General features: G+C 37.9%; 1 protein-coding gene across 1 annotated transcript in view; it reads left to right on the top strand.

The window, feature by feature from the left end:
• Itgb8 (integrin, beta 8) overlaps positions 1-18,180 on the top strand; it is an 81,532-nt gene extending 63,352 nt beyond the window's left edge. Inside the window, exons 7-13 of the mRNA XM_013023985.1 lie at positions 2,305-2,394; positions 5,518-5,652; positions 8,928-9,333; positions 12,002-12,227; positions 13,327-13,436; positions 16,574-16,737; positions 16,846-18,180. Of these exons, the coding sequence (XP_012879439.1) occupies positions 2,305-2,394; positions 5,518-5,652; positions 8,928-9,333; positions 12,002-12,227; positions 13,327-13,436; positions 16,574-16,737; positions 16,846-16,968 (1,254 nt within the window). The 3' untranslated portion in view covers positions 16,969-18,180. The remainder of the gene's footprint in view (positions 1-2,304; positions 2,395-5,517; positions 5,653-8,927; positions 9,334-12,001; positions 12,228-13,326; positions 13,437-16,573; positions 16,738-16,845) is intronic.
• The last annotated feature ends 313 nt before the right edge of the window (positions 18,181-18,493 follow it).

Here is an 18,493-nt window from a genome sequence, read left to right as displayed (position 1 = left end):
TGTGTGTGTGTGTGTGTGTGTGTGTGTGTGTGTGTGTGTGTGGTTTGCTGGGTCCAACCTCAAAATACAATCCTCCAGATCCTGATTAGCTAAGATAACAGGCTTGGGCCACCAGCACCTGACTAGTGCCCTTTAATTTTTATTTTGTAAAGCTTTGATAAGGAAACTCATTATCTTGCCTCAACAAGTATGTGAACTCATTTGCATTTGCACAAAGCTGCTGTGCCTTTCACCAGTTCAACCTCATAATTAACCTTATATTTACCATCCCAGAGCACAATTTTACTTATATCATTTCTTCTCTTGGAAATTCATAATGAAGTTAATTCCCTTGTCTTTCAAATGCACAACCTATGGAAGCATTTTCCAGTGTAACAATAAATTACATTTTAATTTAACAACAAATTAATGTCTACTTGGTCCACACTAAATGGCCCAAAAGCACTTTAATAATAGCAGGAATAGATGTCACCCACTGAGTAGTTAGCTATTATCAGACATTGGGTTTAGAAACACTAATACTTCTATTCTCTTAGTTATTTATAACAATGAGGTCAGTGTATTTATTATGCCCATTTTAACATGAAGAATTTTAAGGGAGATGATGTGCTCTCTTTACCTCTAAACTTCATGGTTGACTTTCAAACATGATGAGACTTTTTATAGCCTTGCCTCCTCTTTCTCTATGACTTACTTTTAAAACATAATGTTAGTAGTTCTAGCTGGTTCTCTTCAATCCTTTGTAAACTGTAAAATCAGGTTCATTATTAACCAGACTGTGCACAGAAGTAAGGATCAGCATGTTCCATGCCTGACCAGCTCCACTGAGAGTCCTGTGCCTGTTTTACAGCCAGAAAGACTGCCCAGCAATTTTCTCACCCATCTTTCCCCTGGATTTTAACAGTCTTGTAACCCTTCTCTCAATCCATTCTGTACCTGGCTACCAGGATGAACCATTGAAATCACAAGTATGTCCGCAGACCTCCTTTAAGTAAAATATGCCAAGGGCAGGCTCTGATTGAGGGGAGTAAATCTCTCATGTGGGCAATTAAGAGCATGTGGCCTCAACTTGACATTCCGGCTGCATTCCCTGAATGTTCCCTGCCATGCGCTTGTCCTGCCAGTCCTGCTTCTAACCAGCCTCTGTATAAGTGCTCAACAGACATTCTCTTCCTTTCCTGGTTCCTTTATTCTTGCTACTCTCCTTCCTACATGTCTCTGGCAGCCATTTTTCTCTTATTCAGCAAGCTCTTACTCACCTGTTAAGGCAGATCTCATAGTAACCTCCCCAGGAAACAGTGAGTGCTTTCCCAGCTCTGAAGTGCTTGGTGGACATCTCTCCTAACAGACCTGGCATGTCTCTGTTGAGTCATACAAATGTTTTATGAATTAGACATTACAATATCTGTGAGAATGTAAGGATAGGAACTACTTGGCTTTGCAGGTTAGCATATCCAAAGTCACATATAATTAGTGCTCAATCAAAGTTCAAGAAATGAATCAGAAAACCCTCTAAGTGAGCTCTCTGACTGGAGATGCCAAATACTTCATGTGTAGAGTATAGCTGGCATACAGCAGGAACTTAGTGATGCTTATGAGTAGAGGCACAAGAAGTAGATTTCATGGTTTTCCCAGTCTGATTCCATTATGGTAAGTACCACAGTCACACCAGTTTCCTCTCAGCTAGACATTTAAGCCTTTGCTCACTCTCATGCTCTCCTAGAAATACCAAGGTCCGCTCCGTAATTATTGAGCTCTCCCCATGGTGAGCACCTGCCACACAGTGCTCTCACCTCACACGGTCACTTTTTCTCCCGTCTGGCTTCCAATGACCTGAAGGTTATTCCATGGAACAGCATTTCTATAAAACACTTGTCTAAGTTAAATTATGAGGGGGAAAGCTGGGGAAATTTCCAAATCGCTGGCCTATCTTGAACATTTTAATTGGAAAATACACATTGTGAGCCTCTATGTGGAAGGAAAATTTGCCAAACTTTACCATTTTTTGCCTTCTGAAGCCTTTTAAAAAACTTGTAAAGGCTTTGGGGGACCAGTGATGTCTATCACATTTGTAGATCATCATGCACACACATTCACACATACACTGATGCAGCCACACACCACTACATCCCAGGTATACCAGTTGGCCACCCTGTTAGGTTACTTGTATTTTCCCATCATGTTTTTCATTTATATAATGACTCACTTTCCATGATAACTACCTGCCACATGTTGAATCTTTGCTGATTACTGGACCTTTGCCTACTGTTATCATTGTGAAAATATTACTTATATGTATTCTAGGATCTTCTACCCCTTTTACCTGGCACCATTGCTGGTGAAATAGAGTCAAAGGCTGCAAATCTCAATAATTTGGTAGTCGAAGCCTACAAGGTATGTATATATCATATGTGGTTTTTTTTTCTCCAAATAATCTCTTACCCCCCACTTCTGGAGGAAATACAAACTAGTGGTGGTGTATTATTTTGGGAGGAGTAGTAGAAAGAACATAAGACTCAAAACTTGGACCTAAGCCCTCAGCCCTGCCTTTGCCATGATCTAGTAAAGTGTTTGGGAGAGTCATTTCAGCTCTCTCTGTACCTGGCTTTTGCCACTGACCGTGAATTGTTCAGATCAAAAGTTGTCCACTTGGCCTTCCAAATCTAATGCTCAATGAGTCACCAAATCATGACTGCAGGAAGCTCTTTAGTACCACAAAGCAGAGTTTCCTATGTCATAAAATAAGATATGCACAGTTTTTAAAAAGTTGAAATATGTCAGGGAAAAATGCATTGCCTTGGGATATAATTACTGACAAGACTGTGAAGGACACTGTGTTCCATCATGTGATTGTCCTAGCAATTTCATCAAAACTCTTTGACTGAAAGAATCACCTTAGTAGATTCAGTATTTTATTGAATAGATGGCCATATGTTGTTATCATGAGTCCTTTGAAGAGTGGCTGACAGAGAAAAGAATAGAAGGAGATAATATGCTCTCAGAACTGGGGCATGCCTGGCTATGATAAATGCTATTACAATGTGACTATTCTTTCATGCTAAAGCTAGTTACTTTCTATACATACCTTCATTTAACCTCACAGATGACCTATAAGGCAGGTGCTACTACTCCGTATTTGTAGGAACACAAAAGTGCAGCCAATTACCCAATGGTCACACAAGTCACAAGTAAGAGAAGGTGTTCATTCCATGCCCAAGTGCTCCTGCTGTGTGATATCACTTGTTTGTTTTGCTTTTCTTACTTTTTAGCATGGTTTTGAAAAATATGCCTTATTCTTTCTTGATTGATGGGGCCAGTTATAGTAAAGTCTCCCTTTCCCACATGCAGAATTTAATAGAGTAAAAGAGTAGCCAAAGCATTTAGAAAAGCTCCAGCTCTCTTCTCTAATCGTCTTCAATATAAACCTGGTTAGATTTGAGTCTCTGGACATTTGTGTTCTCTGCAGAAGACAATATGTACCAATGGAAAACAGAGAACAGAATTGCTTATATGTGTAAAGGACAGGTATGGGGTGTGTTAGCCCACTGATTAGCCTTACAGCAAATATTAGTAAATTCAACAAAACTCCGTCTCCTCAATATGAGTTTCTTTTATTTTTGTGGGTTCATAGTTTCGAAATTTCATTTTGTCTTCACAGTTCAACTGAAACAATTCAATATTCATTGGAGAATTACACATCAGGAAAAATTTAGTCTGTCTAAATACTTTTAAGCTAAACTTCATATGCAAAGTTTCATTTCTAAATCCCCAAACTGAAAAACTTAAGAGATATTTCTTTATACACGGCTTATAAACATTGGCCTAACTGGCTTCCATCTTAACAGAAGCAGGATTTCAGAAGGACAAGCTGAGAATATTCATTAAAATATTTCTTTCTCCTCAGAGGAATTATTTCATATCAACATCTGTTTTTATTAGTTTATCAAAATGATTCAATTATTAGGTGATAAATGAACATATGATTGGGACAGTATTGCCTAATGCATATGAATATTTGGTTCTAAGGATATACCCTCAGAATTTCATGATTGATTATTAATCAGTAAGTACATCTCTTATGATTGCTGTTAAAAGCAGTAAAATCACCTAAGTAAAAAATTAAAAGCTGCTGGAAACTTTGCTTCTGACATTGCCACATACTTTTTCCTTCTGGGTTGGGGAATCTTTGCTCTGTCAAGAGCCATTTGGATACTTAGAACATTATTCCAGAGCTAAACAAAATTATCAGTATAGGCAGATGGCCACAGGCAGCTGATGAGAACCATACATGTCTGTTTTGTCACATGCCAAATGTCTCCATGGGTTGCTTCCATGGATTTTAAATCCCACCCCTACTCCCTTTTTTCCTGTTTACAAGTTAACGATTTGGGGGACAAAATATGCATGGAAGAATTTATTTAAGTAACTAGATCCATTGGAACTCAGAGATTGTGTTGGAAAAAATGAGCATGTGCCTGATACATGATAGACATTAAATAGATGTTTGCTGAGTGAGTAATTGTGTGATTGGTTTCATCATAGTAGGAGGCCTTATTTTGGAATTAAAGCTTAGAATACATGATTGATAGAAGCAATCAGTAGGGATGTAGGCCATTCTTGGAAAATCTTATGAATCAATGTCTGTCAGGTAATTCTTGTGCTGACAGTGTAGATGTGACTTCTCAAAAATGGAGCTTTCAACTGTAAATCCATAAGCACTCTGCCTTAGTCAGTGTTTGAAGTTAAAATGTTACTTTAGTAACTGTGTGTTAGAAGTATGTTCCTTTTATATATGGTAGTACCATACATGAGTACCATACCTCAAACCTTGAACACAAACCTTGAACTTGAGGTTTTTGTGTGCAGAGGAATCCTCTACCACATCAGTCATATTTTCTCTTCATCTATGATTATTTCTGAGATGTTTGCTTTTTTCCCTAAGCCATCCTGGACCAATTACTCCCACCACAGCTTACTGGATTAACAGGTGCCATTCACCATATTTGGTTTCATCTATTGAGATGGAGTCATAGGAACTTAATTGTCAGACTGGCCTAGAACTATGATCCTCTTCATCTAGGCTTCCCAAATAGCTAGGATTGCAGTATCTTATCTCTTAGCTGTCAAAATGTACTCTTTGTGATCATGTATGTCCCCAATGTTTTATTTGGATATTATCATAACATATACATAGCAGTGGGTTTTAAAGGAATATTTTTATAAAACAGGCTAGGTGAGAATTATTTTTGAAACAGTCAAATACAGTCATAGTATACAGTATGCATGGAACAAAATAAAACCATTTAAATGGAGATAATCTAACAATTTAGTAATTCTTACATTTTCAAATATAATCGGGTGGTTGTGTGAAAATGCTGTTTTTATTTATCCCTTTGTAGAGACAGACTTTGATTTAGTTAAAAAATAAACCTGAAGTGGTTTAATAAGCTTGACTCTACTTTGTGGCTTACATTTGAAACTACTTGGATCTGTAATTGAAAAACGTTGTCTCGGCAGAAACTCATCTCAGAGGTAAAAGTTCAGGTGGAAAACCAGGTACATGGCGTTCTTTTCAACGTGACTGCCATCTGTCCAGATGGAGCCAGAAAGCCAGGAGCTGTTGGCTGTGGAAATGTGACCAGCAATGATGAAGTATGTGGCTGTGTGTTTTTCTCATTTAAAATAAATTAAGTTGTCTAGAATGAATGCTTTCTTCCAGGAAAAAAAAAATCAACCATTCTGAAAAGCTTTCTTACTATGGATGGCAAGAACCTTATTTATATTTCAAAGTGACTTGCATTGCCTCTCCCCAAAGTTTCTTTGTGTTTTAACTCAATTGACTGGTCTCTTCAAACTTTTAAGTTAAAAATAAATATGTGTTTTACTAAATGTTTGAGTTTTAACTTAAAACTTAGGTGGAACAACTTGCAGAGATGCAATAATCACATCTCTTCAGGCAATTGGTGTCCATAATTATGATGATAAGTCTATCCAGTTCCAGTCTACTAATTCTCAGAGCAACTGTGAAATGATAAGCTACAGAACAGTTGAGAAAGGCTAAGCACCCAAAATCTTCTGCTTTGGGATGGCCTTGCTGCACTCATAAGGAGGTAGGAAATTTGCTTAGAGCAATCAAAAAGGAAAAGTAACATCATTTAGCTAGAAAGGGATGAGATCTAGAGAAGAGAGGCCTGGATTAGAGCAGCATCTGGAACAGCCCAGGGCAACAGGGATTCCCCAAAACTGGTCCAATGCAGGGTAGCACATAGAGCTGGCTTTTACCAAGAGTCCTTGTAGGTCTTGTAGGTGAAGCTATTCTCAGAGAGTTGCTAACCTGTTGAGCTCCCAATTACCTGGTGTGTGTGTGTGTGTGTGTGTGTGTGTGCGCGCGCGCGCGTGTGCGCATGCATGCGTGCACGTGAGCATGTGTGTGCACACACACGTGTGCGCACATACACACATATATATGTGTGAATGCATGCATACCAATACTGGGGCTTAATCTCAGGGCCTCAAGCTCTTCCTTAACTATTTGTGTTCAAAGCTGGGACCTTACCACTTACATCACACCTTCACTGGCAGCTTTTGGCTGATTAATTTTTGATAAGAGTCTCAAGATTTTCCTGCCTGTTCTGACTTTAAACTGTAATTCTCAGCTCTCAGACTCCTGAATGGCTAGGATTTATAGACCGGAGCCATCAGAGTCTGACTCAGTTACCTGATTTTTAAGTGAATGGCTTAGCTAGATTTCTAGTCCCTATTCCACTCCAAGGTTCCATATGTTAGTAATTATTTTAATGCCGTGCTGGTAAGAAAAAAAGAACAGAGATTGAAATAGAATGTGCGAAGATTCTAACATTGAATAAAAGAGAATTTTCCTTTCTATTTAGTTAGAATGTATTTTCCCCTCTTGGGAATTTTAGAATATGTAGGCAGTGTGATTTTGCCCATAGGTTCTCCTTAGATTTTGTTCAAAAGGCAGATTATACCAGTTTATAAAAGGTATGCTGAATTTCCACAAAATTGCAAAATAATTCTAGCACACAAAAAATTAAGTAATTTCTTTAAAAAAAATCTTTCTTAGGTTTCCTTTACTTTTCATATGTTTTTCTTTCTTTCAGACATCTGACCCCTAAATGTGTAGGCCCCAACTTTTGTTCTAGTAGCAATGATCTTATTATCCTGCACTTAAACCTTCTTAAAATGAAAAACATTTTTATTTTTCTAATTCAACCTCAACACCAATTGTATTTTTATATAAAATCATTCAATTTCCTAATACATATGAAAGTTTAGGTGTAAATAATTTAAATCATGTGTAATATGATTTAGTACAATATAATTCTAAACAAAATGCCTAGCTATCAGGAGTTTAAAATTGCCATGAAATTTGGCTCAGTGTGAACAAAGTTATATCTGCCTTGTTTGCCAAAACACACAAAGAGAGTAAAGTGAGTCAATAAACAGACATATTAAATCAATCATTTTATGCGAAATTAAAAAAGTTAAAAAAGGAAATATCGAAAGGAGAAAAAACCTCCATATTGTCGTCAAAAAAACAAGTCTTGATAGCCTAGCAGGCCTTTATTTCTGACTGACTTTCTCCAACTGAAACATCTTAATGTCTGTTTGTTGAGGTCAGGGAGGGAAAGGATTATAAGAGAAAACAAAGGAAAGGGTAACAATGGTCAACAAGAAATGTGCTCATTACCTTACTCATGTAACGGCAGCCCCTCTGTTCAGCATCTTTACAATAAAAATAAAAATTATTAAAAAAAAAAACTAAGAGGGACTGGGAAGGTGGCTCAGTGGTAGAGCGCTTGTCTTGCATGCCTGAGGCCCTGGGTTTGATTCCTCAGCCCACATAAGCAAAAAGAAAAAAGCCGAAAGTGGTGCTGTGGCTCAAGTGGTAGAGCGCTAGCCTTGAGCTGAAGAGCTGAGAGACAGCGCCCAGGTCCAGAGTTCAGGCCCCACGACCGGACCAAAACAAAAACAAAAACAAAAATAAACTAAGAAATGGAGATCTAAGCCTCTTTCTCTTGAGTAATATCACATAAAGCCTCTGATTTGTTACATTTTTGGCTTTTATCAATTAAAATTTGAATTTGACTGTGAAATCTACTCAGATGCCTGGAAAATAGAAGGAAAATAAAAGAAAACTCATTTTGAACACCTCCAGATATTAAACCAATAGATCAGATGCCTATTACTTTGGTTTATCTGTCCCTAGTGCCAAATACTCAATAAGCTCACATTTAAGGATGAATCCAGAAAGTAGTATGTTCTTTCCCAATTTCTGTAATACAGTAGCCACCAAAAATGGTATAAACAGGTACATCAGGTCTATTTAATGCTGGGTTAGCATTAACTTGCAATCATTAGTCTTTTAATTCTCAAATTTACTAATTAGGAAATAAATTACATGAAAAAAAGAAGAAATTTCATCTCCATAAGAAAATTTCATCTCCAAGATGGTATATAATTGATTCAAATATTAAACAATATCAGGTGTTGATTGGCTCATTCCTATAATTCTAGCCACCCAGAATGTTAAGATCTGAGAATGGAGATTTAACACCAGCCTGGCCAATAAAGTACATGAAACTCTTATCACCAATTAAACCCCCCAAAAGCCAGAAGTGAGGCTGTGGCTCAAGTGGGCAAGTGGGCTCAAGTGGTAAAGTGCCAGCCTTAAGCCAAAAAAAAAAAAAAAAAGAATAAAGCTCAGTGACAGTGCCCAGGCCCTGAGTTCAAGCCCCAATTCTCTCTCTCCCTCCTCCCTCCCCCCTTCACTCTCTTTCTCTCTCTCTCTCTCTCTTCCTGCCTCTGTCTGTCTGTCTGTCCTCTCCCCATCCCTCTCTTAAACAGATATAAGTGATAGAAATATAGAAAAATGTAAATATATTTCCTTTCCCTCCCAAATACAGGTTCTTTTCAATGTAACAGTCACAATGAAAAACTGTGAGGTCACAGGAGGAAAAAGCTTTGCAATTCTAAAACCCATTGGTTTCAATGAAACCACTAAAATTCACATACACAGAAGCTGCCGCTGCCAGTGTGAGGAGAGCGGAAGGCCTGAGAGGCAGTGTGTGGATGAGGCCTTCCAGGATCCCAAGTGCTTGCACTGTGATGAGAGTAAGTGTCACTTGAGTGAACACCGGCTTCCGTCTGAGAGCTGCCAGTCACACAAGGACCAACCCGTTTGCAGTGGCCGCGGAGTCTGTGTCTGTGGGAAGTGTCTATGTCACAAAATAAAACTTGGCAAAGTGTATGGAGAGTTCTGCGAGAAGGACGACTTTTCTTGTCCATATCACCACGGCAGTCTCTGCGCCGGTGAGTACAATACACAGTTTTTCACTAGTCACTGTTACACTTGCCTATGTGCTCGTGGGTCATTAGGTCCCATCTTAAAAATTGCCATCGCTCAATCTGAATGGAAGGCTCAGGGTTTCACAGGCTCTTCGGGGAAATCACAGCAACTGATCTACAGTGCATAACTTTATAGTTGGAGTGCATCAAATATCATTCTATATCAAAACCTAAAATAAGCCATGATCTTCATAGATGCCTTGACTGTGGAAATTTTTATACCAGGAAAGGAAACTAGTGATGAGGGTTGTCATGTTTTCTAAAAGAATGAGGGTATTCTTCTGCATACATCTGATTCATTCTGTCCAGTGGTCCCTCCCTCTAGCTTGCTCAGAGAATTTTATTTCTGTCAGTATGAAAGGAAGTGAGCTACACAAATATGCTTTCCATTCACTAGAATATTCTAAATGCATCATTATAGATGATATTGTGAGTGTGCCATCATTTAAACCTCTCCAGTTTATTTTTAGACCACCATCAATAACAAAATTGTCAAAGGACAAAATTCAAGAAAATAGTAAGGAATCTAGTGATCTAGAAGAGCAGTTTTCCTGACCCTCACACGGATCAAGTTTTCAAATGACATACAAAAGAAAAAAAACAAGATTATTATTATTATTGTTTGCTTAATTGAGCTTACTGCCACCTACAGGCTAGTGTTCAGATTTTCTGGACAACTTTTGAAGATTAAAACAAAACTCTGTTTAACAATAAAATACCTGTTATTTGCATTCCTTCTTGGGTATTTCCAGGACAATATAATACATTTTACTTATAGTAAAAAAAAAAGCATTTCAGTATTAGCATAACACTGTCATAACACACCTGTAAAAATACATTTTCTACTCTTGTATAAGCTAAACTTGGTCTATATTACCTAAATTTACAATGACAAATTGTCTTTCCATTTTATTATATAGATAGAACGTCTTATATTCTAAGCACTTACTCAGCTGTGACTAGAATTTAGGTATTTGACTTTAGAATGAACCAGAAATTATCTACTTATGTTTTCTTTTCATGGGGTTTTAACTTGAGGCCTCACTCTGGCTTGGTTGTCTTTTGTTCTTGTTGCTGCTTTGTTTTGGTTTTGCTCACATCCATATTTTACCACTTGAGCCACATTTCCAGTTCCTGTCTACTTATTTGAAGAGGAAAGGAAATATTATTGTACTGGGAAGAGATCTGTGATCATTCTGCATAGCAATCAATCTGTGAGCAAAGTTTCAAATTAACTGAGAATCTCAGTCCTTACAGGGAAATAGAAAATCTAAATGTGTTGACCCTACCTATATACTTACAATACTACTGACCCATAGGCAACTGAGAATCGACTTTGAGATGTTGTAGAATGTTGTATATGAGTGAAAATTTTAGAGATGATATGCTTGTTCTCCACTACTCCCCTTTGGAAATAAAAAAAAAAAAAACATGTTCACTAGTCAGCTGGCTGGAATTTAGCATGCAGGCTGCCCAGGGGAGCAAAATTTGGCAGACGCTCATTCAGCCTGGACTTTACATGTAGCAAATTGAGCCATCCATCACAGTGTATGAGATAGCTAATCTGTGTGATACTCAGAAATAAGAGAGAGATAGGGTGAAGCGAAGAAGGGAGAGAAGACAGGAAGGAGAGAAGAAAACAGAAAGTTGTTTTGTCTGTAGTCAAATAAGCTTGGGAAAAACTATGTAACCCTATAAAATGTACCTCTTTTGGAAATTTTTTATTTCATATTGGCATATGAAATTTTTGTCACTTTCTGCAGTGTAAAATTCATTTAATTAGGCCTAACCAACATTTCCACAGGGAATTTGCTCACATAAGTGCCCTTCCCCATCCTTTCCCCCATCCATCCTTATCTCCCACATGTCATCTTCTTCTTTTTCATTTACTACCTAAGAACAGCTCATGTCACATCCGGAGGATATGGAAGGATTTTTAAACTTCTCATGGGACATACTACGACCAACACTGAGGCTTTGTTCCATCCTCTCCTAAACTTACCATTAGCAATAGAAAGATGAATGGAATAGACTATAGAAGTCATTCATTGTAAGCTGGGCACTGATGACTCCCTCCTGTCAGCCTAACTACTCAGGTGGCTGAGATCTGAGGATTGTGATTCTAAGGCAGCCTATTCAGAAAAGTCAGTGAGACCTCTATCTCCAATTATCAGCAATAAACCAAGAGTAGAGGTGTGGCTCAATTGAGAGAGCACCAACATTAAGTCTAAAAGCCAAAAGCGGAATGTTGAAGCCCTGGGTTCAAGCCCTAATACCAGCATACCCACACCTTCATACACCCAAAAGTCATCAATTTAAAACTTCAAGTAACATGTTACTTCAACTTCTTCATAGTGTTATTCTTTAATATAAAATCAAGTGCTGAATAACATCCAAGTACTCCCTCCATATTTGTTGGCACAATATATTAGTATGGAGACATTATCTACCTTTAAACAACTTTAAATGTAGATACTCCTAAATCCTGGCATTGTTTAGTCTAACCTTGTAGAAAGTGATGTCTTTATTCACTCAACTGAGACTGTTGCCGGAGAGATAGGAATCTGGTTTGGGGACTTGTGGCAAAGTCAATGGTGATGGTAACTTAAATCCTGGGGTGACCTCGTTGCAGGACATGGAGAGTGTGAAGCAGGAAGATGCCAGTGCTTCGGTGGCTGGGAAGGGGATCGGTGCCAGTGCCCATCAGCATCAGCCCAGCAGTGTGTCAACTCCCAGGGCCAGGTGTGCAGTGGGAGAGGCACCTGTGTGTGTGGCAAGTGTGAATGCACGGATCCCAGGAGCATCGGGCGCTTCTGTGAACACTGCCCTACCTGTCCCACAGCCTGCAGTGACAACTGGTATGATTGATGCCAGCACAGGCAATGCAGTCCTTTAGGATGGCTCTTCATTAGTCTATCTTCCTTAATCTCAGTAGTTGCAAATAATAATGACAATGATAATAATAATAATAATAGTATTAGAACCAGGTACCAGTGGCTCCTGCCTATAATCCTAGCTACTCAGGAGGATGATATCAAAAGATCTTGATTCGAAGCCAGCCTGGGCAGAAAAGTCAGTAAGACTCTTACCTACAGTTAAGTACCAAAAATAACAGAAGTGGAGTTGTGGCTCCAGTGGTAGAGTGCCAGCCTTTAGCAAAAGATCTCAGGGATAGAACCCAGGCCCCGAGTTCAAGCCCCAAAACTGGTTCAAAAAAAATGGAATAGGGAAATTTAAGAGCTAGAAACTTAGATCCTTATCTTTGGCCCACTAGGTAGCTGTAAAATATTCAGAATAAATCTGCATATTCACTCCCATAGGTTATTTTCAGAAATAATTTCTGAAAATAGGAACCCCTTCCTAGGTACTTGTTTGATACACTACAAGTTGTCAAAGTGGGCCTTAGTTTGAAAGAAAAATGGTAATCATAATACCTTATAAGAGTTCTGTGAAACAATTAAATAATTTATATATAACAAAATATATTTGATGCATAGTAATCACAGAATAATGTTAGCTATTGATGTTGCATTTTAATTTTAATATTTTAATGATAATAAAATGGCTATGAAGCACTGTATAAATCAACAGTACATAAATGGAAGATAATGTTAAATAAGGTAAAATTAATAGTTTTAGATAATTAATAATTAATTTTCCTGTGAAATTCAAGACCTGCTCTAAGATTACAAAGCTAAATGTTACTTCATTTTCCTATTTGATTTATTATTTACTTTTATCAGATCATTAACTCAAGTAGACTTTTTCAAATTCTACATAATAATTTGTTTAAATCATTTGGAAAAGCAGTATTTCAACATCCTAATGCTATCTTTTTTCCTGATGCGCCTCATTAAAATTTCAAATATCTCCTCACTATTTTATTTTATTTGTCCTTTAAAACACTGTATTCTACCACCGTGTTAGAGCAATAACTGTTTTCAATTCCCCTCACAGGAACTGTCTGCAATGCCTTCACCCTCACAATTTGTCTCAAGTGCTACGTGCCCAGTGTAAAACCTCATGTGCTCTTGCAGAGCAGCAGCTCTATGCAGACCAGATACCAGGTAAACCACAAGCTCATCCTCAAATCACTTAACCAAGCAATAGAAAGGATCAGAGGAAAAAAATTAAAAATTGAAAAAAAAGTTAAAGGAAAATCTGGAAGTTAGTGGCTCACACTAGTACTCAGGTGGCTGAGATCTGAGGATCATGCTTTGAAGCCAGCCTAGGCAGAAAGTCTATGAAAATCTTATCTCCAATTAAGCACCAATAAAAGCCTGAAATAGAGTTGTGACTCAAGTGGTAGAGTACTAGCCTGGAGCCAGAGAAACTCAAGGATAGTGTCCAGCTGTCAAGTTCAAACCCTAAGACCACCATACACACACTGGGACATGAACTCAGGGCCTGGCCACTGTCCCTGAGGTTGGTTTGTTGGTTTGTTTTTCCATCAGGACTACGACTCTATCACAGCTCCTGGTGATGGTAATACCATTCTTGAAAATATGATATTAAATGAACCACTGAAGATGAAAAAAGTATCTAAAATAACCTATGCATATATACCTATACATACATGGGGAAAGACAAGGCAGAAGAGTTTTTTTAAGCTGATAAGAAATATTACACAAGTTCGACCAGAAATGTACTCATTATCTTATGTATTTAACGTAACCCCTCTGTACACCACCTTGACAATAAAATTAAATTTAAAAAAGTAATACTACACTTAATAACCACAAGGTAGGCTGAGAAGAAGCTAAGACTATTCAGAAGCAAAATTTTACTAGAACTCATTGGGCACCAGAGACTAATGCCTGTACTCCCAGCTACTCAGGAGGCTGTGATCTGAGGTTCAAGTTTGAAGCCAGCCCAGGCAGAGAAGTCTGTGAGACTCTTACCTCTAATTAACCACCACCAGAAGTGGAGGTATGGCTCAAGTGGCAGAATGCTAGCTTTGAAAAGCTAAGGGACATTCCCCAGGCTCTGAATTCAAACCCCATTACCAACATACACACACATACATGAAATTATTATTTGGACAGAGGTAAGAAATAGAAGGAATTAGAAATTAATCTTGAAATGAGGGTGTCACTGAAATTTCTCCTACTGTCTTTATTGAAACTACTTTTACTGTTGCAAGTCTCTCCTCCATACTGGAAGAAAAATCCCAGCTCTTAGGGAGATGTCAAAGCAGAATAAACTTTGTCTTGAGATTTGTTTCCTTTTTCCTTGTATCCACCCTCATCTTAACCCATAATGAATTTGGTTCTGAAACAGCCCCATATGCTGCCAGCTGGGACTGTAATACCACTGTAGAAAGCCAACTAGCCTTTCTAACAAATAGGGCCTTTACTGTCAACATATCATTTATTACATGAAGTAAACACTATACTCCCTTAAGTGTTGTTACAAACAGAATTTCCTTAAAGCTCCTTAAGAAAAGCCCTGGTCTGTTCTAAAATAAGAAAAGCATAGGCCAGAGCTAAATGTTTGACCCTCTATAGCATTTCAAAATTCATGCAAATCTGAACTCTGAACTCTGAAATCTGAACAATAATGTCCTCTGTATTAATCTGCTAGAAATGTCTCTGAAATGTATTTAGTAGCTAGCGGGCTCCCTTCACATTGACAACTTTTGTGCAAAGAGGGGGAAAGGGCATTGGTTAGGCACCTCTTATTATCTATCCACTCAATCACACTTAAAGGGCCTTCCTTCAGTCTCTCTGGCTAAGCATCTACCAGGCAAAAAGCCAGGAAATGGGATCAGATCTGCACTAGCTGTCTAGTGGCCTCAATCAGCCAAGGAACCTGACAGTCCATCAGGACAAAAGGCAAGAGGGCTATTAACCTGAAGGTGGCTGTGGGAGTTCAAAGGCCATCACCCTTCAAACACTCCAGCTCAGATTCCACTGCCATACAATCTATAAACATGAAAGTCTTACGCCAGACACCTGGTGTTTTCACTCCAGTGAGTAACCCTGGGGTCTGTCTTTGACCTTCTTCTCAAGTTCCCTTTGAAGTAATTAAAAGAAATCCATCTCTATTCAGTCTTCATTTATGGAGAGGATCATTTGTCTTTGTCATTTGGGCTTTTGCGTTACTCAAGAGCATAGCTGGTTATCACTCAAAATTGGGACCTAAGTCACCCAGGTTTGGATGATGTGCTATTCTCAAGCTCTCTAGAGTCAAGGATGACTTCAACTTTTAGATGAGGTCCCCAAAGTCTGCAGAAGTGGGCAGAGGAACCAATACCTTTTTAGGCCAGGAAGTCATTTATGAATCTGGAGCCACTGATGACTCCTGTGAAATACCCAGTATTGTGCAACCTTGTTCCTCTAAGATTAGGGTAATACCTCTGGCAACAACAGAGCCTGCAGATTTTCCAGTGAGAGTTTTGCCAAAGGTCTGTTGCTGAAAGAGAGAGGTCTCAGCATGCTGCAATTCTCACCATGGCATTGGTATTGCTTTCTCTTGTATTTATTTGTGGTCAGAAAAGAAACACGTAATGAAATTTTGGAAGCAAGCAGAATAGATTCAGTGAACAGACAAGTAAAAATTCAATTAATAAAAAAGTGAGGCAAGAGCTTTGTGTATTTTCCCAAATTGGACACTCCTATTTCCTGGTGAAGCCATGTGTAACAATAATGAAATCTTACACTGAGCTTTCAGAGGGAATATTTATGCTTCAATTAGAAGAGTACTGAATTTAGCTTCTATAGATATTTGCTGTAGTTTCCATTACTGGTATTCAGCAAATGAAGAAGAAGAATAACAAAGGAAACATATGCTAAAGCCCTGAACCGTGAAATAACTTTTTAAAATGCCATTTTTGACATAATGCCCAACAACAACAACAACAACACACACACACACAAACTCCCCCTTTGGGTAAAGGACTTGGGCATATCCCATCTAACACAATTACAGAATCAAGCAGTAAAGAAATAATGCAATAATTTGTGATTATTCTCCTAAGGAAGGTTTTCTGTTGAAAACATCTTAATAACAAACATGCAATAAAAATTAAAGTTGACCATTTTGAATCAACAGTAATTTCAGTCCCTTGTTTTTTTCAGAAATGCAGATTTGTGAATATCTCTGAGTCTATTCATTGAGATGTAAGCAGCCTGGACTTGATAGAAATGTTTGATTTATCCCCTTGACGTGTTTTAAACCTGTTTATTTGTTTGCTCTCTTGCAGAATGCTTATCTACTCCAAGTTACTTGAGAATATTTTTCATCATATTCATAGTTACATTCTTGATTGGGTTGCTTAAAGTCCTTATTGTTAGACAGGTGATACTACAATGGAATAGTAATAAAATCAAGTCTTCATCAGATTACAGAGCATCCACCTCAAAAAAGGTTAGTGATTTTTTTTAAAAAAGGGGCAGTCAGTATATTATGATCCAGTTACAATATTTAGGCCCTTAATTACTAATTAATTAATAATACTATTTCTTCTCCATCAAGGATAAATTGCTTCTACAAAGTGTTTGCACAAGAACAGTAACCTACCGACGTGAGAAACCTGAAGAAATAAAACTGGATATCAGCAAACTAAATGCTCATGAGACTTTCAGGTGCAACTTCTAAGCAAAGATAAAATAGTATTCTATGGGAAACTGGATTTTTAAAATAATTGCTACTAAAAAATAGTCACAGGAGAAGACAAGTTGTTCAAGATTGTGTCCCTTCCTGGTTGAGTGCTGGCAAGCATCATCATCGTCATGTGACTCACCTAGCTGCTGAATTTTTCAGAGAAAAATGTGTCTTACTACTGTTTAAAGACTAGTGTCATTGTAGCACTTTACTGTAATATATAACTTATTTAGAGCAGCATAGAATGTAGGTATTCTGAAGAGCACTGATTACACTTTACAGATACCTGCCCTTCTTCTGCTTCCTTGAGAGACACAATGTTCACAGGCAAATTAGCACTGTGTCTTTGCAAGGATGCAGTGAGCCCTGCACCGAGCATGCAGGTGAGAAGTATCTAATCTGGCAGTTCCATTCTGAAGTGACTGCACGCTTCCACAATTGGAAGAGGCTAGACAAGAACAGTCAGATGAATAAATGGTTACAGTTTCACCCCTTCAAGAGGTGGACAGAATCTTAATTGTAATGGGTTTTGCTTTTGAAACTGTATAGTTTGTTGCATGTGTATTTATGTTTGCCACTTTTCGAAAATGGATGCTGAATCCAACCTTCTCTTCTTTTGCCATTTATGTTTTGTTTTTCTTCCTTTCAGGATGTTTATGTCACAGATGACTGGATTTAATAAGTGCTAAGTTACTACTGCCATAAAAACCTGTAATACATTGTCACTTTATTAGAATACTAGTTGTAAAAGCTGAATGTTAATAAGGGACACTGTAAAGGATCTTCTAAATCTAAAGGGGTTTGTTGTTTGAAGATGAGGAGTTTCATATCTTCTTACCTGGTAAACTGGATGATTTCACCATTTCATTTGATCTAACAGTGAATTGAAATTGGTAAACTGAAATGCACAAGATATTTAGAAATTCTGCTTCTAGTCAAATACCATATTTTAAATAAGGTTTCTTAGGTCTTGATTTCAAGTAGATATCAACATTTCTCAAATGTAAAACTATTCTTTTTTGCTCTTCCATACACCAAAAGACCTTCTTGCCCTGAATCTACTGAACCCTACTCACCAGAGTTCATAAAAGTACAAAATTGGAGGAAGGTTGGTGATAAGGTAAGGGATTCAGAATAAGCTAATTCCTCCTTTCAGTTAGCCATAGAACTGAGTTTAGAAATTTTAAATGATTTCTCAAAAAAAAACCTCAAAAAAACTACCCAAGCAGTAAAGTGACCACATTAGAAATTAGCTGCCTTCTCATTACAAGGCCAGTGTCCTTTGCACAAGATCATGCTACCTCCTGAAGTTTTAAACATTCAATTGGCAACTATATGTAAGTATGATTTACTGATGTCTTAAGTATATGAGAATGAGAAAATTTCACAGCACATTAAGTTAAACTGAATGGTTCATAATGAGTTTCCAGGTTTCCCTGCCCATCCCCTCCTGATAAGAGACTGCAGCATGGCATAACATCATCCTAGCCCGCATGGCTCCCTGCTAGCCTCCAGTGCT

This window comes from Dipodomys ordii, unplaced genomic scaffold, assembly GCF_000151885.1.
Source record: "Dipodomys ordii isolate 6190 unplaced genomic scaffold, Dord_2.0 Scaffold72, whole genome shotgun sequence".
Taxonomy (NCBI): domain Eukaryota; kingdom Metazoa; phylum Chordata; class Mammalia; order Rodentia; family Heteromyidae; genus Dipodomys; species Dipodomys ordii.
This window is presented reverse-complemented; position numbering and strand designations above follow the sequence as displayed.